The 25,532-nt window shown below is 32.8% G+C and overlaps 1 protein-coding gene across 1 annotated transcript in view; it reads right to left on the bottom strand.

Moving 5' to 3' along the window:
• The window catches only part of LOC124355553, a 137,455-nt gene extending 120,316 nt beyond the window's left edge, over positions 1 to 17,139 (bottom strand). The window contains exon 1 of the mRNA XM_046806719.1: positions 16,627 to 17,139. Within this exon, the coding sequence (XP_046662675.1) occupies positions 16,627 to 16,744 (118 nt within the window). The 5' untranslated portion in view covers positions 16,745 to 17,139. The remainder of the gene's footprint in view (positions 1 to 16,626) is intronic.
• Between the last annotated feature and the right edge of the window lie 8,393 nt (positions 17,140 to 25,532).

Here is a 25,532-nt window from a genome sequence, read left to right as displayed (position 1 = left end):
ACGATAAACGCACAACGGCCCGACACCACATCCACCTCGGCAGCTTACATATCGTTGGTAGGAATGAGCCTACTAGAACCTGTCCAGGAGTAATCCATATAGTAGAAGGCTCCCATTGTAAAAGCTACGACTAACTGGTCGGCCAAGCTGGCTATCTTTGGTAGTAAAGAGCCCACTAGGACCAGTCCAGGAGTATTTCAGATAGTAGAAGTCTCCCATTGTTAAAGCTACGACTAACTGGTCGGCCAAGCTGGCTATATTTGGTAGTAAAGAGCCTACTAGAACCTGTCCAGGAGTATTCCAGATAGTAGAAGGCTCCCATTGTAAAATCTACGACTAACTGGTCGGCCAAGCTGGCTATCTTTGGTAGTAAAGAGCCCACTAGGACCAGTCCAGGAGTATTTCAGATAGTAGAAGGCTCCCATTGTAAAATCTACGACTAACTGGTCGGCCAAGCTGGCTATCTTTGGTAGTAAAGAGCCCACTAGGACCAGTCCAGGAGTATTTCGGATAGTAGAAGGCTCCCATTGTAAAAGCTACGACTTACTGGTCGGCCAAGCTGGCTATCTTTGGTAGTAAAGAGCCCACTAGGACCAGTCCAGGAGTATTTCGGATAGTAGAAGGCTCCCATTGTAAAAGCTACGACTTACTGGTCGGCCAAGCTGGCTATCTTTGGTAGTAAAGAGCCTACTAGAACCTGTCCAGGAGTATTCCATATAGTAGAAGGCTCCCATTGCTGTCTTATAGCTGTCTATCGTGTCCGCAGCCACTCTTAGAGTATGCGCCAATTTCAAATCTATAGTGGCATCCGACAAAAGATTCAAATAAGTGATGTGTTAACACATTCAGTGTAATTACCCCAACGCACATAAAATTATATTATAATTGAGTGCACACCGAAGTTTCTGACACGAACTCTAAGAACGGTGGAGCAGCCGAGTTTTATACACATAATGCAGCTATGGTCCGAAGGGACCATAGCTGAAATTTTCAATTTCAATGCTGCTTTGGTTTCAGTTTACCTTTCGTTCTATTGCAGAATCTGGTATCTGATGTCGTCTCAAACTTGACTTCTGCAACCATAGCTACACAAAACTGTTTTTTTCCACCTTATATTTTCAATCACATTACACTGTCATGTGTATTATTTTTGGTATGAATGTATACAAGGAGGAATTCAGAGTAAAGAACTATTGAAAGTAATTTTGGACGGTGAATTTGTAATATCTCATATGAACTGTGCAACAATACGACTAACATCGGATATATCCGCAGCTGATTGAAATGCCACTATCTGACTAACAGATCGACACAACTAGAACTTGACTATCCCACGTCACTACAAGCTATGTTCACAAGTGTTGTGGTTACACACGTCACTCAAAAGGGTTAATACTACTTGTGTTCTTGTATTATGTTGCCAAATATACTGACGAATAATTCCTCTAAAAAAAAATCTATTCGGGTTATAAAATGTATATTTCATAATGTTGAACCAATAACAGCTGATTTTGATACTTAATTTAGTCCATAAGTCTGCAATGTGATTATTTTAATTTATATTTAAAAATTATCTGAAAAATATATTTTGGGGCATAATTTAAATTTTGTATGAACGGTAATCTCAATGTAATGAATGGTAATGCAAAAAATACAAAATTTTGTTATATTTAAACCTGACGTTATAAAAATTTCATATCCTGTAATAGGCTATAACATAATCAGAACTAAATCTTTCCCATTTCCTCATACATATAGCAGTCAAACGAAGAATTTATACTAAGCATATAAAATAAAAGATCCGTAAGCAAATGCACCTTGGTTTCTCCTTGTTCGTGTAACACGTATGCGCACAGAAGCAACCAAGTTTGCACGTATTTATTAAAACAATGAATTATTACTTTTATAAACATCTTTAAATGTAATATAAAACGTCGGCCTGGGTAATAATATGGATGGGTGTGTGAAAAACAATCAGTGGTATCAACTGTTTAAGTTCATATATTTACTAACACAATCATATGCAGTATGTAAATTCCTATTTATATTTAGAACATAAAACAATATTTAATATTTTCCAAACTACTACTACAAATATTGGTGTTATATTATATTTATTCTAACTAAGAAGTATATATTGGTGTGAATATATACATTATAATTTAGCTTTTAGTATTATTCAATTTCGTAATAATAAAAGCTATTTTTGAATGTAACGTTTTTAACGAACAAATCCTGGTTGATGTAACATTTGGATTGATACTTATATATTTTCCTGCAACCTTTATATTGGTGTATACTAGTGAAAATACCACCTTGATAAGAAGATATATAAGAATTCAGTAAACCTAAAGTATCATGTTGTGTAAACTTGAAGATAAAGAGATCAACTTGAAAAATATAGGCTACACATACTGCAAACTACAGGTATGTTTTTAATTTCCCCAACATACTTAGGTTTCATAAACTTTTGTGTTACAAATATTTAGGAAATTATTTTATGTGGATTGCAAAAGCTTGCGATAAACTGAGAGAAAGCAAGGGAACTGAGACTTGAGATCAAAATTATTCAAAGGATGAGGGTTGAGTGCCTATCTTTAGTCAAGTGCCGGCTCGCCTTTGAAATGGGCCGTTTGGTTTGGGCTCCTCATTCATACGCTAAGAACTCAGTGAGAAGACATTTTGTAAAGATCATGAAAGGTAAAAACATTGAAAGCAACTTTAATCGCCACGCTGGTTGTTTTTAAAACTTTGTAAGACTTCAACTTATGTATAGTATATACATTTTGTATATATATTTATGCTGTGTTGTTGATGGTACGAGATTTATTCCTCTTACTCTATATCTCTTCCGTCACAAGTTTTAATTAATTCTTCTCGTTCACTTGATGGTATAATGTTCGCTTGGGTTCTATTTTCTTATGGGCTATTTGAAAGTTAACATATGTATACCCACATGCTTTTCATATCAGCTTATGTTGGTCTGAATCCTTCTTTCTGAGAAAGATTAATGAAAGATTATTTAAACTACTGAACTGTTTAAGTTTACGTCATTACATTATTATTGTTATGAATATTCTAGGTACGTTTATAAATCCAAGTAGAAGAGATATGTAAACACACATTGATACCTGTACGATTAGAATTTTTAGATATTGTCTCAGCCACAGTGTAGATTATTCAATCTTCAGAATACTACAGCAAAGACATAAAGACGTGATATGAGTAATCAATACTATCATTCATGATTCTGCTTTAACTAGAGTTTTCAACTCGTAAAAGACGATGGCTTGTTACGGTTGTGTGGGAACGTCGTTATCGATGACAAAATTACCGGCAACTATAACTTGTATCGTAAGAGTCGTAATGTGTTGATTTTATGTGTCAACTGATTGTAAATTATAAAGTAAAGCAAGACAACACGATATATTAGTGAGCAAATTTGTTACTTTAAAACTTTAACACATATGCTTGATTAATTTGGAAAATTCACAAAACTAAAGTTACTTTGAGTTCTATGACTGAAAATTATTTTACTTACTCATGCCATTTGCATTAACTAAATAAGGTTATTATTTTAATATATTTCCGATATTTTAACGTCTATGTTTGAAGAAAGGTTTTAGATGATTTATATATCAAAACTATAATGGGACCTTTCGTTTCAAAATTTACACCAATAAAAAATTATACATACATAACGTTTTTAATACGAGTATGTTTACGACTTTCTTAGAAACTATATATTACAATAGGCATACAAGTATACAGAATGATTTAAAATTGGGAAACGAATTATAGAAATAAATTTACTGTTTTGTGCATATGTTTTTACACTAAACGTCATTTATAATTATAAAATAATTACACCGAAAGAAACATTTTTACGATACTAACATTTTACGATATTTTAAGATACTTTATACCATAATTGCGCTTATTTTATGACTCAAAACGCATTTTATGTTATTTATAATATGATTAAATGTATTTGATTTTTTTATAATTTCGATATTAGTATTAGTGACTAGTTACATTTTGCTATGGCATTATTTGTTATGAAAATTTGATTTAAAACTATCATTTCTACTTTGTTGATCTGATATTATGATTAATATGGCAGTACGTTAGATTATAATAAAGATTAATATTTATTGCTCCAGTACAAGTGTGAAAGTAATCATTTAAACCGCTAGTAATTCATGTTCAAGGAAACCCCATAAAGATTCATGCAAACGATTAGATTAGAAGTAAACTAAATGAATGTAGTAAATGTATAAAATAATGAAATAGTTTTAGGTTTAAATGATCTTTACAGATTTATACATTAAGGGGTGTATATAATATATATATATATATATATATATATATATATATATATATATATATATATATATATATATACATTAGCTTTATAACGTGACTTGTGGAAACAAACTTTTACCTAAAAAAAGTGAAAATTTGAAAATTGGTACAAAAATCTTACAATTTTGTCGGCTAAGTTCGCTTCAGCTTAGCACGCTATTTCGTTTCAATATGACAGCCGATAAAACTAATCTTAATTCCCAACTCCGTTATTTATCAAACTAAAAACAATTTAAACTGTCCAGCATTGTATATAACTTTCTTAATCATTTTTATACTTATGCAGCGTTTTTAAAACAACATTAGTTGATATTTTTTTAATTAAAACTTAAATGAAATGAAATTTTTGGGAAAGAAATATTGGGATTTAATTTTAATTAGATTGTGAGAAGTTAGGATAAAAACGAATATGTAATACTTTGGAAAGTTAGTGCAGGTAAATTTAAATTAATAGGAAGGCTGTTCACTGCCTTGAATTTATCACAACTTGTCTTGTTCTGCAGTTACGTCAGATCTGAGAAGGCTATTGTTCTTGAGTTGGATGCGGCTGGGCCAGTGAGAGAACGCCGCGGATGTCCACCAGAAAGGGAGGAAGGAGAACGCCAGCTCATAATTTTCGCCCTTCTTTAGGTTATTATCGTGAATTAAGTAGATTACAGTGCGCCGTGTTTCTCAATTGTTTTCGCGAGGGGTAAGCACCAAATTTATTGTACCGGTACGTTATATTGAAATAGTCTTCCGATCGGATATTAAATAAATTGTGTTGTCTTTTTATAGGATAAAATTTATAGAAACTACAGAGCAATCTGCATAACTAATTCTCAATGAACAATAGAGCACAATAGAATCATTCAAGTTGCAACATATTAATTGTATCTCTGTAGATTTTTAATATATTCAGTACATCTCAATACTATAATAATATCACCATCACATTTATAATATTTAAATTGTCACTATATCTACATACTTTTCTTGCTGAGCCGAAGGGAGGAGTTTTATATCAGATACATTGACATTTTAACATAAGAGAAAACGTAATGTTAACTTGCCTGATAATTAAGTAATGCATATAATATACATCACTAACCGCATATGTCAAGATTCTGGGCTACAAAGGTAATTCGACAGGTCTAGTCTTTTGCAGGAGATGACGGTTGGATTTAATGGGTTTGTCCCTTAAAAGTTAAATGTTCTTGCTAACCAAGATATAAGGGTGTGCTACTCCCTGCCTGCTGTGACTGTAGATACTAGTTCAGAGTTGGCTTCCTCTTCGTTTGAGGGGACATGACTTGAGATTAGTGCTCTAAATTCTTCCTCATGTATCTCGCAGAGAGATGGCCCCTATCCCTAACCATACCATCCAGAATATCCTGTCACTCCGGAAGCAGCGCAAAAGTCCTTATAGGACTCGGTGCAGTTTTAAGCACCTTATACTAAGAGAACAAAATATCCATTTTTTCGCTTTGCCATAATGTTATGCGTTATTCTGCTTCTGTTAAATTGCTTGTTTGTTATTTTCAACACATGACTATTTTGTTATATTTTCGTAAATTTCCGAATCTCGAATTACATTTATACAACTCTGATAGGACTTCCTACTATCTTTACAAGTATTAATATTTATTTAATGCCTAAACAATTAATCATACAGAACAAAAGTGGAATCCGAGCATATCCAGCAATAAACAGGCTGTTGTCTAACTTTGATTAAATTGGTATTCTTTTTAATATTGATGTTATGTTTATTTACTGAAAAATACTGAAATATCTTTAAAACTCAAGTAATTGAAGGTTATAATCGTGCAGGTTAAAATAAGTAATGACATATTCTATACATATTATAAAATATATTTAACTGTTTAACGACTTACAACTCCAAGAACTTTTAACTTGTACGGTTTTATGATGCTGTGATTATAAACTTTAACTTTAAACGTAGTTCAGTTTAAGTCTAAAATAATTAATCATCGTTCAAAGTTTATGATCTCTACCAAACTAACAGCGGATTTAAATAATAAACAGTTTAATGTAATCACATTCAACTTCTGAACTGTGACTGTGATTTAAACGTGTTTTAATTTGCATGTTACGAGCAACAACTACGAGTATTCAACTACAGTATTATAGTAAAGGGTGCATTGGCTCTTCTCAGTAATTACATTTCCCTTCAAACAAGTTCTGAAATATTGCTTAGAAGCAGTTACTTAATTATTGTTCAGAACTTGTTTGTACTATATTACATTGATTATAAATTAATTTTTATAAAGTACTAGGTTGATCTCGATATTGAGTCAACAGTATCCTTATTTTAAGACTTTTTATACATTCATATATATATGTATATATATATATATATTTATTCTGATATGTATTGTATAACGGAGAACAATGTGGCAATTGAAATTATACTGTTATATAAATATTTAGCATAAGTAATGATTTATTTTAACACATTTTAATTTCTGGTTGTAGACTAATGTTTCAGGAGGTACTGAAAGGATGACCAAGGCACTTACAATATATATATATATATATATATATATATATATATATATATATATGAACGTATGAAAACCCTTAAAATAAGGATACTGTTGACAATATATATAAACATTGAATCGCAAAAAGTACTTGCTCCGCCGGGACTTGAACCCGGATCTCTCACTGCCGGGTGAATGTGCTACCATTACACCACAGAGCCCTAATTTATTAAGATTCAATTATTTTTTATTAATATATATTTATATACTAGCTGTTACTCGCGGCTTCCCACGCAATCGCTAGAACCGAAGTCCTTATATTACTTAGTAAAAACAATTGTGTAATAAGATGTAATATGATGATAGTCCTATAAAAATTTTAAAACGTAATTTAAAAGCCTTACATCAGGTAGATATTATTTAAGTTCATGGTAAATAGTATCAGAGTTTAACTTAATTATTATATCATGTTTGGCACGTGTAAGAGTATTTCTGGTTCTAATTCATTATATACGTAACGTCACAGCTGAATCTGCCTTGTCATCCCGATCAAGAGAACACAAATCTCGGATCACACAGGTCTCGAAAAATTACTTCGGTCAAAAAGCATATATTTCTAGTCCTTATACTTCGTGTTTCAGATATTTTCAGTACCATAGTAGAGTTTGCCATGTTGTTGTGACGGTAAAAAAATATACATACTTACGTAGGACCGAGATACCTACTTCGGTTCAAAAGTGCCTACTTAAGGCCGTTTGAATACACTTACCTACTATGTCACAGTTTATCTTGCAATATTGCCGCGATCAAAATACTATATACGTTTGATTATCTAGTTCTCGAAAATATATTTTGGTCAAAATCGCGTTAACATGGGTGAGTTTGCCTTGTCCTGATGAAGAAAATACACACATAAGTAGGACCGAAAAGCCTATTACGACCTAGCGGGAAGTCCTACTACTTACTATGTACTTTCGGCATAACAAGGAAATCCTTATTAAGGTTTTGCAACATTCCAAAATAATCGTTATTAAAGTTTTGCGTTACAATTGTTTTTTGAACAGAAGCCAGGGAAAGAATGAATCGTTGAGGCATGTTGGTATTCATTTCTCTGTTTTTTCATAAGCCATTGTTAAAACCTAATATAATAATTTCATAGAAGCCCACCAGTTTAAAGTAACTTTTGTGAAAATATTCATAACTTTGTTTATTAAGGTTAGTTTTATATAAGTATTTAATGCATTAGATGATTTTAATTCGTCACTGGCGCAATCTGGAATAAAAATTATATATAAATATTTTATTTAGTATCTGCATTAGACTACCGATCAAGCACTTTTTACTTATTATTGATAAAATTTAAATATAAGCAGATGTTTCAGAAAGTTTGTCGAACTATAGCAGCCAAAAACTGTGTAGTACCAGTTTAATTTGAATTATAACACGTAAAAACTACAAATTTTTCTGAATACCAAAATATTCCAGGTAACCTTTCGTAACTTTTTCATAATAAAAACCTTCCTCGGATGCGATTCATTTTTATTTATAAGATATAAAAAACAAACACGCACACATGCATATATATATATATATATATATATATATATATATATATATATATATATGTGTGTGTGTGTGTGTGTGTGTGTGTGTGTGTGTGTGTGTGTGTGTGTGTGTGTGTGTGTGTAATTTCAATAAACATTGAATCATAAAACATACAATTTATGTGCTATATATATATATATATATATATATATATATATATATATATGTATTGTATTGTTAGTCGGAATATAAAACAACATATTTATTGATGAATATTGTTTTATTAGTAAAGCAAAGCGATCAAAGTTGGACGTTTGGAATAGTCACGTATAGACATTTCTTATGAACTTACTCATAGGTAGACCTTTCTTTTCTGAAAATACTATTTACAGAGCATGGCTTGCGATTCCTCAATGACTGTTAGTTATTGAGAGGTCAGAAGTAGGAGAGAACATAATATGTCCATGTCTTACAGCAATAATGTAGTAAATACATACATTTTGGGAATTAAATACATTCAATATCTCAATTATTCATATATGTATATCTAAAACTTCTTAAAACATTTCAATTTGCTACATATGTTATTTTTTCACACAACATGTCATCTAAGTTTCTTAAGAAATGATCGTATATATTGGAATGAAACATTTGAAATACTAATAAATAACAATATTAAAGAATTTTAAGTGCCACGAATACCATATTTTTCTATCGAGAGTAAAAATATTATATTTCAATTGTGATAGATCGATCGTTTTATCATGACTTTCAAATTCATGCACAGTAGGTATGTGTAGCAATGGGTATGTTTTCCCCGACACCTCGACGTACTTTTCTCTGGGAGCGATTTAAAATTGATCCCATTTAACGGTATTCACAAGTGCTAAATTAGAGTATTACGATTGAATTATTCATATAAATAATCTTATAAAAATTTGCAGGCTATATCTTTGCCTTAGTCAAAGGTCTAAAAAAACTTAATAAGCAATGCTTTAAAATTACTTACTATTGAACATTTAACAAAAAAAAAGCAACCCCATAAAAGTAAAATTACAATTTTCCACAATGTTTTTTTCCTTTCATATTAACTACGGAATAACGAAAAGTATTCTCTGGCCCTTTACAACGTGTCTCAGCTCAGATCTCGTCAATTAGAAACTTTAATTGTGAACTCTAACTAGAAACTTGTTGAAAGAACAGCTGAACTTTTTATCCATCTCCATTTTCCACGAGTAAATTTGAGTAAGAAAATTGGGCTTCGATTATAAATTTACCGTTTAGTAATATTTTTTTATTTTTGTGAAAGAGATGATGAATAATTTATATTAAGTTTTTAGAGGTGCTAAAACTCTGCCCTCTGCGCTGGTACTGGAATTAAAATGTTTATTTTAATGAGTGCAATAAGTTTCTAAATTATATTAGAAACTCATTAGGAAGTTAAGCACTCTCATTATCCCATTAATGCAAAAGTTTCTATTTGCACTTTTTTAGAGTTCATATAGGACATACATTCTTTCTGTACCATTATAAAATGTGAACCTCAAACATTTACATTTATCAGATAGACCAAGTCACGTCATACCTCATCAATACTAGCCATATCGCTCTTTGTGTCAGAGTTCCAGGCAGTACATGTCTAACACGAGGAGAACCGATGAGATTGTCTAATCTTCCTCTCCAATGGCAATCAACTTCGTTAATTATGGCATGAAATATATTACTGCTTATGTTGGGTCCTGAGAGAATCTTAATTAAGGGCTTACGTATTAATGTATCACAGTGTCAATGTTTGTGTGTGAACAGTGAATGCCGATGAAAGCCTTGAGAAACTCGGAGCAGTTAGATTAACTTAGTAAAGGTTCCGAGAAATCATTCGAGAAAAGTGATTCTAGTGGAAAGTTACTTGTGCCTGTATTGGATGTATAAAGTGCTGTCCCTGATCGGGTTCATTTGAACTATATAACCTGGTGCAGCTGGAATGGATCAGTTGTGATTTCTTCATACTACCAAGACATCTCTAACTACTTCTGTTGTATATTATACCGTTCTTGCAATGTTTGCGTGTAAACAGTGAATGCCAATGAAAGCCTTGAGAAACTCGGATTACTTAGACTCACTTAGTACAGGTTCCTATAAATCGAGAACATAGTGATTCTAGTGGAGAGTTACCTTGTTCTTCTATTAGGTGTATATAGTGCTGTCTCTGATCGGGTTCATTTGAACTATATATAAACTGGTGCAGCTGGAGTGGATCAGTTGTGATTTCTTCATACTACCAAGACATCTCTAACTATTTCTGTTGTATATTATACCGTTCTTGTCACAGTGTCAATGTTTGCGTGAAAACAGTGAATGCCAATGAAAGCCTTGAGAAACTCGGATTACATAGACTCACTTAGTACAGGTTCCTATAAATCGAAAACATAGTGATTCTAGTGGAGAGTTACCTTGTTCTTCTATTGGGTGAATAGAGTGCTGTCTCTGATCGGGTTCATTTGAACTATATAAACTGGTGCAGCTGGAGTGGATCAGTTGTGATTTCTTCATACTACCAAGACATCTCTAACTACTTCTGTTGTATATTATACCGTTCTTGTCACAGTTTCAGATGCTGGAGCTTGCTGAAATAGGGGTTCCTTACTATTGACGAGGGTTATCCTCATTTCAGAGACAACGAAAAAACATTTTAATGCAGCAATATTTAATATAAATTATGGAGATCAGGAAACAAATATGTATGGATTCGGGTTATTGCATATAAAATTATACCCATTAAGACAATTGATAAAATTCTACTACGAAGCCTGGACCATTTAATGAAGAAAAGACAGAGGTATGCTGCTCCAAAGGTGAAGGTAGGCTATAGACAACTTGGTAGTATTTGATATATGGTTGAGTACACACTAATAGGAGCGAATGGAGTGTTCTAGAAGTGAGACCAGAGGTAGTAGGTGTATTAATCGCCTTTATTTCCAATACTCAATCTGAACTGAGTTTAATGAGGAATCTGGTCACTCTCTGTAGTTTTTACACCGAGACTAAAAATTTTCAAATAGTTATTTGGGTATTATTAAAGGAAATAATATCGTTATATTTATATATCTATTCTCTATCATATCGTATGGACAAAGTTTGGTAAATGTAGCTTTACTATTTAGTTATAGAGATACTAATTTTATGTGACAAAAAATCTCGTAAATCCATTAAACTTAATACTTCAATTACAAACCAATGCCATCTAGCTTTTAATGCCTTGTAGCCTTAGTCCTGGACAGATATCCTTGGGCTGGTACACAGGGCTCTGATCGTAAGAGTAACTGTGGTAAGATGTATCTCAAGTGAAGGTTTAAAGCAACAGAAAAATGTCAGTACATATGCATCCATATTAAACTAGTAATTACTTTCAGTTCCACACCCAATCCTTAAAATCGAAGGGCGTACCCTTCTTAATTACAGCATTTATGAGAAAATATGATGGATCCTCAGAAAAGTAGACATATCAAGTATATATAATTGTGTTATACATGGTTTTACGATTTTTGGTATGAAAAGAATATTATACATAGTCTCGTAAACGCCATTTGATGCAAAAGTCTCCAACTACGTACGTTTAGATCCACTTTCTGTGTAAGGTATCTCCAGCTCCATAGTTGAGTTTCAGTTGTACGCCGATCTAGAAAATACCAACAAACCCAACTTCGATAAACAAATCGTGTACTTTCGGCTCTTTTAATTGAAATTCAATTTTTCCCGTACCATAGTTACAATTGCCTTTAACTCCCAATAAATAAAATATACATTGCTTACTTACGACTAAAAAGAAATGTCTGTTCTATGATATATCTGGTGCTACAATTCAGTTAGTTTTTTTTAACCCGATTTAGAAAATATGTGCATGCGTAAGCTTAGAAAGACAACTTTGGCCATAAATATTTACTGTCATTGTTTCCGGTATAAAAGGAAGACTGTGCTACTCCTTTGTTCTTCCTGATTCTACAGTAAACATGCAATCCACAGTCTCAAGTTCGAGTGCTTTACGTGCAAACATTCACAGCTTTGTTCGTAAATATCTAATGCCATTGTTTCCGGTATAAAAGGAAGAGTGTGCCATTCCTTTGTTCTTCCTGACGCTACAGTAGAAATGCAATCCACAGTCTCAAGTTCAAGTGCTTTACGTGCAAACATTTACAGCTTTGTTCGTAAATATCTACTGTCATTGTTTCCGGTATTAAAGGAAGAGTGTGCCATTCCTTTGTTCTTCCTGACGCTACAGTAGAAATGCAAACCACAGTCTCAAGTTCAAGTGCTTTACGTGCAAACATTCACAGCTTTGTTCGTAAATATCTACTGTCATTGTTTCCGGTATTAAAGGAAGAGTGTGCCATTCCTTTGTTCTTCCTGACGCTACAGTAGAAATGCAATCCACAGTCTCAAGTTCGATTGCATTACGTGCAAACATTCACAGCTTTGTTCGTAAATATCTACTGTCATTGTTTCCGGTATTAAAGGAAGAGTGTGCCATTCCTTTGTTCTTCCTGACGCTACAGTAGAAATGCAAACCACAGTCTCAAGTTCAAGTGCTTTACGTGCAAACATTTACAGCTTTGTTCGTAAATATCTACTGTCATTGTTTCTGGTATTAAAGGAAGAGTGTGCCATTCCTTTGTTCTTCCTGACGCTACAGTAGAAATGCAATCCACAGTCTCAAGTTCAAGTGCTTTACGTGCAAAACATTTACAGCTTTGTTCGTAAATATCTACTGTCATTGTTTCCGGTATTAAAGGAAGAGTGTGCCATTCCTTTGTTCTTCCTGACGCTACAGTAGAAATGCAAACCACAGTCTCAAGTTCAAGTGCTTTACGTGCAAACATTTACAGCTTTGTTCGTAAATATCTACTGTCATTGTTTCCGGTATTAAAGGAAGAGTGTGCCATTCCTTTGTTCTTCCTGACGCTACAGTAGAAATGCAATCCACAGTCTCAAGTTCGATTGCATTACGTGCAAACATTCACAGCTTTGGTCATTAAGGTCGGTTTTATAACAGCGTTTAAATAGTCTTTTCAATTCATTAGATGGTTTATCCGTCACTGATACACACAGTATGTAAATATTATATAGTAATTCCTTCTTTCCAATTAGAATTACACTACAGATCAAACACTTTATACGTCATACTTTCTTAAATTTAATCATAGACGAATGTTTCTGCCTCTTCGGTAATTTTCAGTTTAAAGTTTCAACAGCTGTTTAGTGTCACTTAACTTTGGATTACATTCATAAATATTATAATTATTCTCTTGAGTTATCAAATATTCCGAGAAACTTTTCTTATTTTCCTCTTTATCGGAGCCTTCCTCGGAGTGTAATGGATATATTAAAACGAGAGGTAGCCAAAATGGTCCGTTCGTTCTCAACATTAGGACATTAGCGTATAGCAACTCATTTAGCTATTCATTTTAATTTATAAGATAAGATATTTTAATATATTGTATCAAAACCTATGTACTACATAAAATAAATTAAAAATAATGTTATTTTTATTAGCTATCCATAGCCCAGAAATGAAATGAATTATAATAAATTGAACTCCAAACGTGGATTCCCAACATAAAATTTTGGATCTGTTAATACATTTAGGAGCTTTTCTAACCACGCTTCAGTCATAAAATGTGTTCCTTGTCATCAAAAAGATTGGAGTGTAAGGAATATAGAAAAGATTTGTCACGTATTTAAATAAATTTCAACATAATAATATTACGAGTCAGTCAGAGGTATTATGATTATGGCAGTTTTCCCATAAGACCAAAGCCAATGCGACCCATGTTCACAATACACTTTACGATAGGTTTTTACGAGTTAATGCGCTTTGTATTGGTTTTATATTGTTCGAAAACCTCAAAACAATTTCAGTCCAGCAAAATTAGTTGGTAATGAAACCATGTTATAGTAAGGAGTAGAGACTATCAATTGAAGTCGCCTTACCGACTGACCTGTTCTAAGATATAAAAGACTTTTTAAATTTCCTAAACGGCAACTAATCAGTCCATAGTTATAGGTATGAAGTAATGGACGTCCATATACGTCGTAATGTAGACCGAGCAGGACAGTAGAGTTCGACCACGTGCACTAAGAGTGGTTCGGCAGTACGTATACATACGGTACATAATATACCAGTATTAGAGTTAAATTTGTGCAGTCTAGATCTAAAACTGATTGAGGATGTATATTATCAAAATGACCAAGCATCTGTGTGCGTTCAAACAAGCCCAGAACCTTAGAATAGTGGCGAATAGCATTACGAGAAGAATGGGAACTATAACTTTTAATGTCTGCCTCAGACAACTCATTAAAATTATTTCCTAATGTGTTTAAGGAAAGTTATCTCAACCAAATAAATAAATACCAAATATTTATCAGAATATAAATAATACTGTGTTTCTTCTTGAACTTATTAGAACTGTATGAACTAAAAGAGGTGTTTTTATCACCAAGCTTAGTTAACTGATCTAACTTAAATGTTTAAAAAGTTATAGTAATTTAAAACTGTTAATAATATTTTCTTTAAAATTCATTATTTGGCGTAATATTACAATATATTGAATGTATGTTTAGCAGCCGGTTCATACCACCAACTATTCCTAGTATAATTTGTAAATAAACGTAAGACTACCAAAAGATAATCTTGAGATATTTCAGTCTTGCTATGTCAGATGCAGTCTTAAGACATATTTTTAGTTTAATACATATTAGCTGAAGATAGCCTCACACATCATACAGGAATGAAAGGCATTATAAGCAATTATAAAATTAATTATGTTAGGAGTGTATCGACACGGTTTAAATCAAGAAGTTTCTGTGATAAGTTTATTGCATATTTTGTTATCGTTGAGTTTAGTTCAATTTCACTTTCCTCTGCTGACTTCCTATGCTGGTATGTAAAGAGACACATGGGCTACAAAATAAAATGCAATCTTAGTGAAGAGGTATTCTTGTTGCCTAGCCAGGTGCACAGTTTAGTGCACTACGATGTTTTAGACACGATATACATGCACGGTTGAGCAGCCGATTTTTACACTTATAGTAGGTACGGTGGGAAGGGTTGATTTAATATCAATGCTCAGTTTATCTCCAATTCATCTTCCTATTAGTGGCTAATGTCTAAACGATGTAAAGAGTTCATTTTGAGCTTCTTCGTCGACTAAATTTTGAATCTCCTCTGACGAACATGATTCCTGATTCCAGTCACTATACGTTATAGACTCTACAAGGTGAACAGAAGTTAAACTCAACATTCAAATATCATCAACCATTCCCACTACTGCTACGTCATGTCTATTAAATGTGTGGTCAATTTCTTACATAATATTTAAGAGCTTATTAAATTAATGACCATCGTTGGATGACAACTCTACCTAATTCATATCATACCGTTTGTTTATATCACAAAATGTTTAGTCTGAATAATCTGAGTATACTTCAATACAAGACTGATTGCATAGGCGCATTCCAATGATGTCCACCTAAATGTTCTTGGTTAATTATCTAATTGGATTATAATCTTCAATAAAAAAACTACAAAATCTAAATTTGTAAACATTATTCCTAAGAATACTTCAATTTCACTATTATTATGCATTCCAAAATTATGCTAATAACGGTTAAGTTTATTGTGATTAATTATTTTTATTTTAGGAACTTTACAAACATTTTTATTGTGTTATAAACCAAATCAACCACAAAATCAAATTTGCTGTTAACTACATTCACATATTAGAAAGCACAAAGATTCATTATTGTTAGTTTCTATTTCGAACTATCGAGCAATACAGCATATTAATACTCCTTGCACTTATTACGTGCAAAGCGGTATTTAATCAAGAACTAAAATCTTTATCTATATTTATTAAGCACCTATTATACTGGGATAACGAAAATAAATGTATTAAACAACTAGAAATAAAAAGTATAAAATCATTCCAAGATAGTGTATACATAGTTTTTTTCTGTTTAGAATTTTCCTTCCCCTTTCAAAAATTTACTTAATTTAATGCGTTTGTGATATTATTTTACTACACGGTTGAGCCTAAACATGAGTTAAATACCTCTTCTCAATATATTCTATAAATCCGTATTACTTCTACATCTAGTTCTGTTGTCAATGTACATCAGAATTGCACTAAACTTTACGTGTTCGGAATAAATAATATTATTTAGAGAACCAGACAATCACCTGTCTCTGTTGGGACGATGTCCGTGACGAAACCGTTGTTGAAGTTGGACGGTTCTGTACAGTATGCGAACATCCAACAACACAACAACAAAAACAACAACAGGTAGTCCTGGGACATTTCCTTGCCGCACTGCACCTGTTGCCTTGACCACTGCGTACAGTTCAATACACGCACAAGCACAAGCACACGCACTCACGTCTCACACTAGGACACGCCTACACTTGATAATTAGAATAGTACAATCTATTTGAACGCAAAACCATTGTAATAAACACATTTACTTGTTATAAAACCAAAACTGGGGATTTCGGTTAATATTGATCCAGTTACATTATTTGCATAAGCATAAATAACTGCAAATGTTCACAATAAAAATAAAAATATATTACAAATATAATTTATTGTAATAATATTTGTTATCCGCCTGAGAAAGAGAGTGTATAATTTTAGACCAAAGTAATAAATCATATCAGTATTTAATATTACTGGATCCTTATTTATACATTGTTGTTTTATTTGTGTGATAAAGCAGAAAAGTTAAAAATGTTAATGATACGTAGAATATTTCCAAATTTTATATAACAATTTTAAACGTAAATTTGTACATAATAGAATATTCATAGGACACCCCTTTGTAAAATAACGAAACAATTAATAACAAACTTTTACCTGCGTACGTTGCCAATTCATATATAATTATACTTTACATTCAGAAAACGTTTTATGACGAAAAGATTACACGGCTGTAATCTAAAATTATAGTATTAAATTAAATAAAGTGATCTTTATAAAAACATTAATTGTACATAGAAATATTGACACATGAACGTACACAACCACACGGTACGCACTGCAAGCGCGAACTGGCAACCCTCAATACAGCTCAACCACTCGAGCTAACCCCTCCCTCCCCTTAAACTCCCGAAGACTACCGAAAACATACGATGTGAACCGATTATTATCGAGCCATCCTGGCACTTGTGGTCAACTGCCTGTTTCCGAACCAATGGGCTGCTTATTAATAAATCGTGGTTTTCTCTACCTCAGAAATGCTTTGGGTCATCTCCTTTAGAAGTAGATATTGATTTATTATACATCACAGTATATTAAAGTCAACTTGGTATTTCTTTTAGTTCTCTTTTTCCTTTACCTTTTCTTTCTGGAAAAGGTATATATTCTGGAAATTTATATGCTAATATTCTTTTTAAAATTGTACAATGATTCTCCCTAATGAAAAATGTATTTTTTTATAATAACTATTAGTCACAGTAGTGACCTTAAAACAAATGTACTCGTACGGGTATTTACGTGCTGTAGTCCCACTGTATATTGGTTCCACGACGTATTCGAAGTTTAGAATGTATAAATAAATTACTATAAAGGTTTGTAGCTTTAAAAAATCTACCTTTTTGTTTCCTCTATTAAGTGCTGTCTAGAGGACATATTTTTTACTTTGGTCAAATATCTAATTTGTTCTGGAAATTTGTTGGAATAAGAACTCAACAAACAATGGTGGTTGAGTTTTTTTATGTTAGCAGTAGAAAATAAATTAGACAAACTTCAAAAATCACGAAGGCACAGTACCTTATTTATTACCTAAATATCTGCTATGTACTCAAGTAAATCAGGTTTTATTTAATGCCTGTTGAAGTTCAGGTAAAACAGGGTTTCTTATAAGTCTCAAAACAGTTTATAATTCACACTGAGATGTCATAGATCTAAGTAATTTGATAAATAATAAATATTCCACTAGTAATCTACAACATTTCAAGGATTATCTTTCAGGAGTAATGATATAATTATGAATACTTTACCATATGGACGCAATTATTACTCAGTACAGAAATGTCCCCTGTAGGCTGAGCTTTAGAGAAGACAGTCATATCTGTCCGTCCAAATGGCTGACACAATTTCGCTTTATATTTGCGAGGGGGAGGGGGATAAGTAATGAAGATTCTATATGTTGTTCGCCTGTATAGCCGTCAGCAAGATATATCGAGAATTAATTGAGCTATAGATCTTAAAACTCACAGGCAACCTCAGTGCAGCCTGTTTCGCTATGATTGGTGAGGCGAACTCCTCAGTAAAATGGAAACAAGAACGCTTCTGAATATTATTGTCATAAATAGATGTTATTACGAGATACGTACACAATTATATTGTTTTGGTGTCAGAAGTATTATGATAAATATCAGATTAACCTCTTTCCAGTGAATTTACAACTCTTCTGTCATGATAAATATGACACTAATAGTTTATTTCTGAAACAGTACTTTATAAATTTCAGGTTGACATAGTAAAATGATCCTTTTATGCACTTTTACTTCAATAAATACTGGGTTGCAAGAGAGTATCCAAAGTGTTAAAAAAGTCCTGCACAGATTCGATAATTCCTGAAAATACCACAAATTCCTGATTATTTCCTGATGTAATAAGTTTTGGTACATCACCACCAAACCTAAAAATCTTCTTTTTGAAATTACTAAATTTTTTCATTTCAGGGAGATGGCCCTTAAGGAGTCGGAATGAAACTTTAAATGAGAGCATAGGTAGAGTAGTACATCTAATTAGTAGAGTAAAACTGCTACATATTTTACCTAAATAGATTCACCTTTCAAAAAATTACGGTTTTTGAATTGTAAAATTTTAAACATTTAAATGTAGGTCCTGTTGGAAAAGTTAAACTTAGGGAAAGAATACTGGACTTAGTTTCAAGATAATTAGTGACTTCATTTCCAATGAAGGAAGGTCTACCCTCAACCCCCTCCTTATCTCACCTTTAGTCAAACATATAGAAGAAGCATTAAATTTCTGTATATATCCAGAAGACTATTATATCCATGCAAGCTCCAATCAATTTTAATATTCTATTTACATTATACATATCTGCGCTATTTTAATATGAATATAGTATTACTTACAAATCGTGTTTAAAATGTAATTTAAATATTTTCTACTTATGCATATGGTATATATTTTACCAATAAAATGACCTTATTATAGATATTATAATACATTGGTAGCTTGTATTACTTGTTGTCTATTTTAGAAGATAATAGCAGCTTATTTCACGAGAGACTTGAAATTATTGATAATATATTACTCAAATATTTATGTGGAAAAATATATGTTCGGGCGGTAAAATATGAAAAATATTGTTTCTTGAAATAGAATTTTGTTTGATATTAGTTTGAATACCTGTAGACCTTAAAGTAAAGAAAACAATTATGTAATATTATTAAATTATTTAATAAAAGAATTATGTCTATAGTGAAACATTCTATTATTAAAATGAAATAGAAACATTCGTGTTAGCGGATGGTAGAATAGACTTTCTTGACAGCTGCTGAAGATCGAATTCGATTTCTATCTATGTACACGCAATATATATGGCGTTAAATAATGGGTTAAAATTGTTAGCGAAACTCTACCTCAAAATTATCTATATAGTGTTTATAGAAAGGTATATATCCATTGAGGTTCTTTATTTGTCTTCATAAAAGTGACTCTGACATTTCTCTTATAGGTAACCTAACGGAAACCATCTTGTAAACGTGAATAACACAGTATAAATATATTAGTAAATATAGTATATGGTGAAGGTTAATCATATTCATTTGACGTATTCAAGTATCAAAACATGTGTTTAATTTCTTACATTGGTTGATGTAGAACAAAGCTTGTCCTTTTTAGCCTTATGTGAGTTTATCTTCACAAGAAGCTAACCGGAAAACGCTTTTTACAGTGCTTTGTTAATAAGAATAACTGTTGAAAATAATATACAAATCTGTGATAGTTTTCAATTTAAGACTGTACATGATAAATAAATATATATATATAGGCATGCGACTCTTTTCATAAGCTTATTTTAGGGACCTTGGAACAAAGAGAATACTTTATATCACTTGAAAAACAGTGAATGTTTGTCACTTGATAATATAGTTTTTGTTAACTTTTATGGTTTGCAGACGCAATAAAATAGGTTTGTGGTTGAATTCGTGCAGATGTGCAAAGAAACGGTTTCAGTGTCTGAGCATAAAGTCTCTCGACGAAAGCAGATTTCTCCCTGTGTCTATGACCGTATATAAACACACACACACACACACACACACACACACACACACACACATATATATATATATATATATATATATATATATATATACATATACAGGGTGTTTGAAAAGTATGGGTACGGCTTAATATTTTTTAAACCATAGGAGATAACAGCTCTAAACTTTGCACAGTGTCATATCGCTATGTAAGCTATTTTTCCTTGCTATTACCATGACATGCCTACCATAGGGGGACGGCCCATAGAGGAAAACATGGAAATCTTAAATTGAAGCATGGGTCAAGTGATACCTCATTTGAAAAAGCTCACTTAGTAGAGTTGAATGCCGCAAACCGCATCTTAAAAGGTTTATCCAATAAGAAATTGCGGGTTGTTTTAGGTACACATTGTGAAGTACATTATGCGTTGCCATTTCTGACTGGATCGTCGTATTCCGATGCGGTTGGCGGCGTTTCACTCTACTAACCAATGTGTTTTCACTGACTTTTTTAATTAGTAAATTTATAACACAATAAATAAAACACAATAAATACCGATTATTTTTTAGTTTGATTTATTGTGTTATAAATTTATGACATAATTTGCTAATTATGCCAACCGCATCGGAATACGACGATCCAGTCAGAAATGGCAACGCATAATGGCTTCACAATGTGTACCTAAAACAACCCGCCATTTCTGATTGGATAAACCTTTTACGATGCGGTTTGCAGCATTCAACTCTACTAAGTGAGCTCTTTCAAACGAGGTATCACTCGACCCATGCTTCAATTTAAGATCTCCATGTTTTCCTCTATGGGCCGTCTCCCCATGGTTGGCATGTCATGGTAATAGGAAGGAAAAATAGTTTACATAGCCATATGACACTGTGCAAAGTTTATAGATGTTATCTCCTATGGTTTTTAAAATATTAAGCCGTACCCATACTTTTCGAACACCCTGTATATATATATATATATATATATATATATATATATATATATATATATATATATATATATATATATATACACACACACACACACACACACAAGCGTTCCATCTCCGCCTATCGTACCTTCAATATCACAAATAAAATTATGAACATTCTCTGAAAACGATATTCATTGTTGGGTATCCTGATTTAGTTTTAAACATTGCTTTAAGAAACTTTCCTGGGGATTATGGTACATTCTTTTCCTGTAATAATTCAATTTTAGAAATATTGCTTAAATTATTACACTTTGATTTCATTTTGTGACAAGAAGCCGAATATCACTTTATCCAAGGCCACATTTAAAAATTAAATATTCACAAGGATATTACATAGGACGTAATATACTTAGTGCGTACGGAAAAGAAGAACATCACATTGTTGTGTCCGATCCCCAACAGTGTTTGCTATGCTATTTTTCTCGTCCCATGTACGCCTTCTCGTAAATCTACTGGAAGTGATTTGGTTTTAGATAAGCGTATTGTCATGTAATATGCAAAAAACTCAAACACGGTTAAAAGTTAGTAACAGTACCAAATTTATAAGAGTGTGCCCACATAATTTATCCATGTATTTAACCACATCCAGTAGCAGTAAAATCAAAACAACATCGTCAATAAATAAATACTTGTACGAGTGTTATGTGGAACGTTTAATCCTGCAATCGTAATTCTCCCGTCCAAAACAAAGGCAGCAATTTTACCATCGGTTATTGACTTATTTAAAGTGATTATCACAATTCCCTCCAACAATAAATGACGATCAACCTCTAATATGTATTTTATAAACCGGGGACGGAGCGTACACAGCGCTTGAGAGGTATAGTGAAAATGTTTTTGTTTCACTATTAAAATTTGAGGAAAATAAATATAAATGCCGTTTTTGGTGTCAATTATATGTTAATGGTATTATGCACATTGCCCTAACATTATGCTTGGTATTCAAACTAAATCCACTGTTAAAAATTTTTTTTAAATGCATCCAAATAAAAGATTGAAATACATTTGTTTTAATTCTATGAATAGAAACGTGGTGAAGTCCCATCTAGGGCTATATCTTACAAAACGGAAATTCTATTCCAAAGTTTAGATGTTAAAACTCCGCCCCCTGTGTCCGATTGGCACGAACAAGAAGTTAACCTTACCGTTCATCTGTAGAACGTTTATACCAAGTTGAGTAATAAAATGTTAAGAATTGCTGCCGTAATCCTGATGATACATCTAAATACTTATACAGCCGCATGTGAAACTGACTCACTGATATATAGATACAAATTCTAACATAGTTCTAGAAGTGCTGGAAACTTGAAATTTGGCATGCAGGTACCTTTTGCAATATGACCCGGAGGAAAATTCTGAAAACTGGACATTTTTACTTTTAAACCCCTCAAAAAAATTATTAAAAAAACGCGCATTTTTTACCCTTGCAAGCCTTTTTTTTAAGCCCGATAGCGGGCGAACCGTTGAAGCTAGCTCGGATCTGACGAAAAATTCATAGTCAGGAATGAAGTGAACTACAAAAAAGGTCAAGTGACTTTTTGCTCTATCTTCCATGGTTAAGCGACAAAACGCTCGAACATTTGACATTCCAGAGATTTTTTCGATAAAAATAATGTTACGAGCCCGATAGCGGCCGAACCGTTGGTCGTAGCTCAAATCTGATTGACCCACCAAATTATCAAATTGCGCGATCTACAGAAAAGGTCCAGTGACTTTTTGCCCTATCTCCATTGGTTTGGCCGAAAAACGTGATTATGTGAATTTTTTTTGTAATTTTCGCGAGAAAACTTTGATTTTGGGGTCGATAGCGGCGAAAAAATTCGTCGGAGGTCGAAATAAAACAAAGGTTAGATTTAGGAAATGATATGATCTACAAAAAAGGTTAACTGACCTTTTACTATATCTCCATTAGTTTGACCGCAAAACGCGATTAAATGAAAATATTTGGAAATTTTCGCCTACAAATTTACATTCCGGGCTTGATAACGGCTAGACGGTTGGTCGTAGCTCAAAATAAATTTTCAATGGGATTTAGGAAATCACGTGATTTAAAAAAAAGGTTTAGTAACATTTTGCCCTATCCTCAACGGTTTGGCCGCATAACGCGTTTTAAAGTTTTGATTTTTGAGTTTTACGTGAGATTTTGTTTTCTGGGCTCTATTTCAGACAAAATCTTAGTTCTATCCCAGATTTAAAATTTGATTTTAATACAGATTAATGCGATCTACACAAAAGGTCCAGTGACTTTTTACTCTATCTTCCATGATTTAGCCGTAAAACGTGATTATATTGAAAATTCCACTTAAAAACTTACTTTTCGTGCTCGATAGTGGCCGAACCGTTGGCCCTAGCTTAAATGTAAAACTTTTTGTAAGTAGCTATTGATAGGATCTACAAAAAAGGCCCAGCAGCTTTCTATAGTTTATCTTTCCGTAAGCCTGATAAATGCTCTAAATGGCTAATTCTTCATCGTCACTTTTAGGTGTTTTAAATTTTGCAACTATAATTTTGCGATTCATGCTGGTTCCATATTGACCTTGTATTACTACGTTAACGAGTGACTAAAACCCCCATCCACATCGGGAGTTGGCTGAGCGTTAGTGAAGCTTCAATAGTAGATAGCGACAGAGTGTTTTTTTGTTTAATTTGATGAAATATTAGTTCATTGTCAAAACTCTGGCGTGGAATAATAATTTACGAAGTAATTTAAACCCCCTGATCAACGTTTTATTTTGATAAAAATTCCTCTTGCCTACACACACATTTACTAGAAAAGTAACACGCGTTCTTTAACCCCCGAGAACATTAACCCCCCTCCCGGGAATCGCCTGGTAGATGAACTCCTGATTGAATTACACCCCCTGATCTAATTAATAATCTGATAGACGTAGTTTTTCTTTTCTTTACACTTAATCTGTTTACACAATAGCTGACCAGTGCAGACATTTATACCAAGCGTTGTACCGACCAAACCAGAGATTGTAGCTCAAATCCGAGGGTAGAATCGAAGAAAAAATTAAATTTCCGACAAGAAAGGTCCAGTCACTTTTTGTCTTATCTCTAACAGTTAAGCCACAAAATTGCCTTAGAGTCAAAACTTTGATTAGAACTGGAAAATTCAATAAAATATGTCTAATACTATTCCGAATTCCGCTTACCCCGAATTTGGCCAACACCCCAAAAGGGGGCCTGGGGTGTGTCATTAACCCCCGGTAACATTACCCCCCCGGGATTTCCTGGTATGACCAGATAACCTCCTGAGTACATTAAACCCCCTGATGTGTTAACCCCCCCGGTAACATTATACCCCCCTGGGAATGTCCTGGCATGACCACATGTCCGAATTTTACAAATCACTAAATCTCTTAACCCCCCTTGGGAAGTTCCTGGTATGACAAGATCACCCCCTGATGTCTCAACCCCTGGTAACGCTAACCCCCTCTGGGAATTTCCTGGCATTACAAAATGTCCGAATTTGACCTATCACGAAATCATTCTTATTCCCGAATTTGGCTAACACCCAAAAGGGGGCCTGGGGGCGTAGCCCCCAGCGAGCCGAAGGCGAGTCTATATATATATATATATATATATATATATATATATATATATATATATATATATATAGCATATATATATATAATTTATAAAGTATATATATAAATTATATATATATAAAATATATATAGCAAAGTCGTATTAGTTAACAACTCTAGAACGGCTATACCATTTGTTTTGTTTTTTTTTATTTTAGATTTTTTTCGTCAGAAATAGGGTAATAAGTATTAATAATATTACATTTTACCATGTAATAGTTTGTAATAATAGTGATGTGTTATAACAAAACGCAAGTAACAGTTC

Source organism: Homalodisca vitripennis, chromosome 1, assembly GCF_021130785.1.
Source record: "Homalodisca vitripennis isolate AUS2020 chromosome 1, UT_GWSS_2.1, whole genome shotgun sequence".
Classification (NCBI taxonomy): Eukaryota; Metazoa; Arthropoda; class Insecta; order Hemiptera; family Cicadellidae; genus Homalodisca; species Homalodisca vitripennis.
The sequence above is the reverse complement of the archived record's forward strand: the minus strand, read 5'-3'. Positions and strand labels throughout refer to the sequence as shown.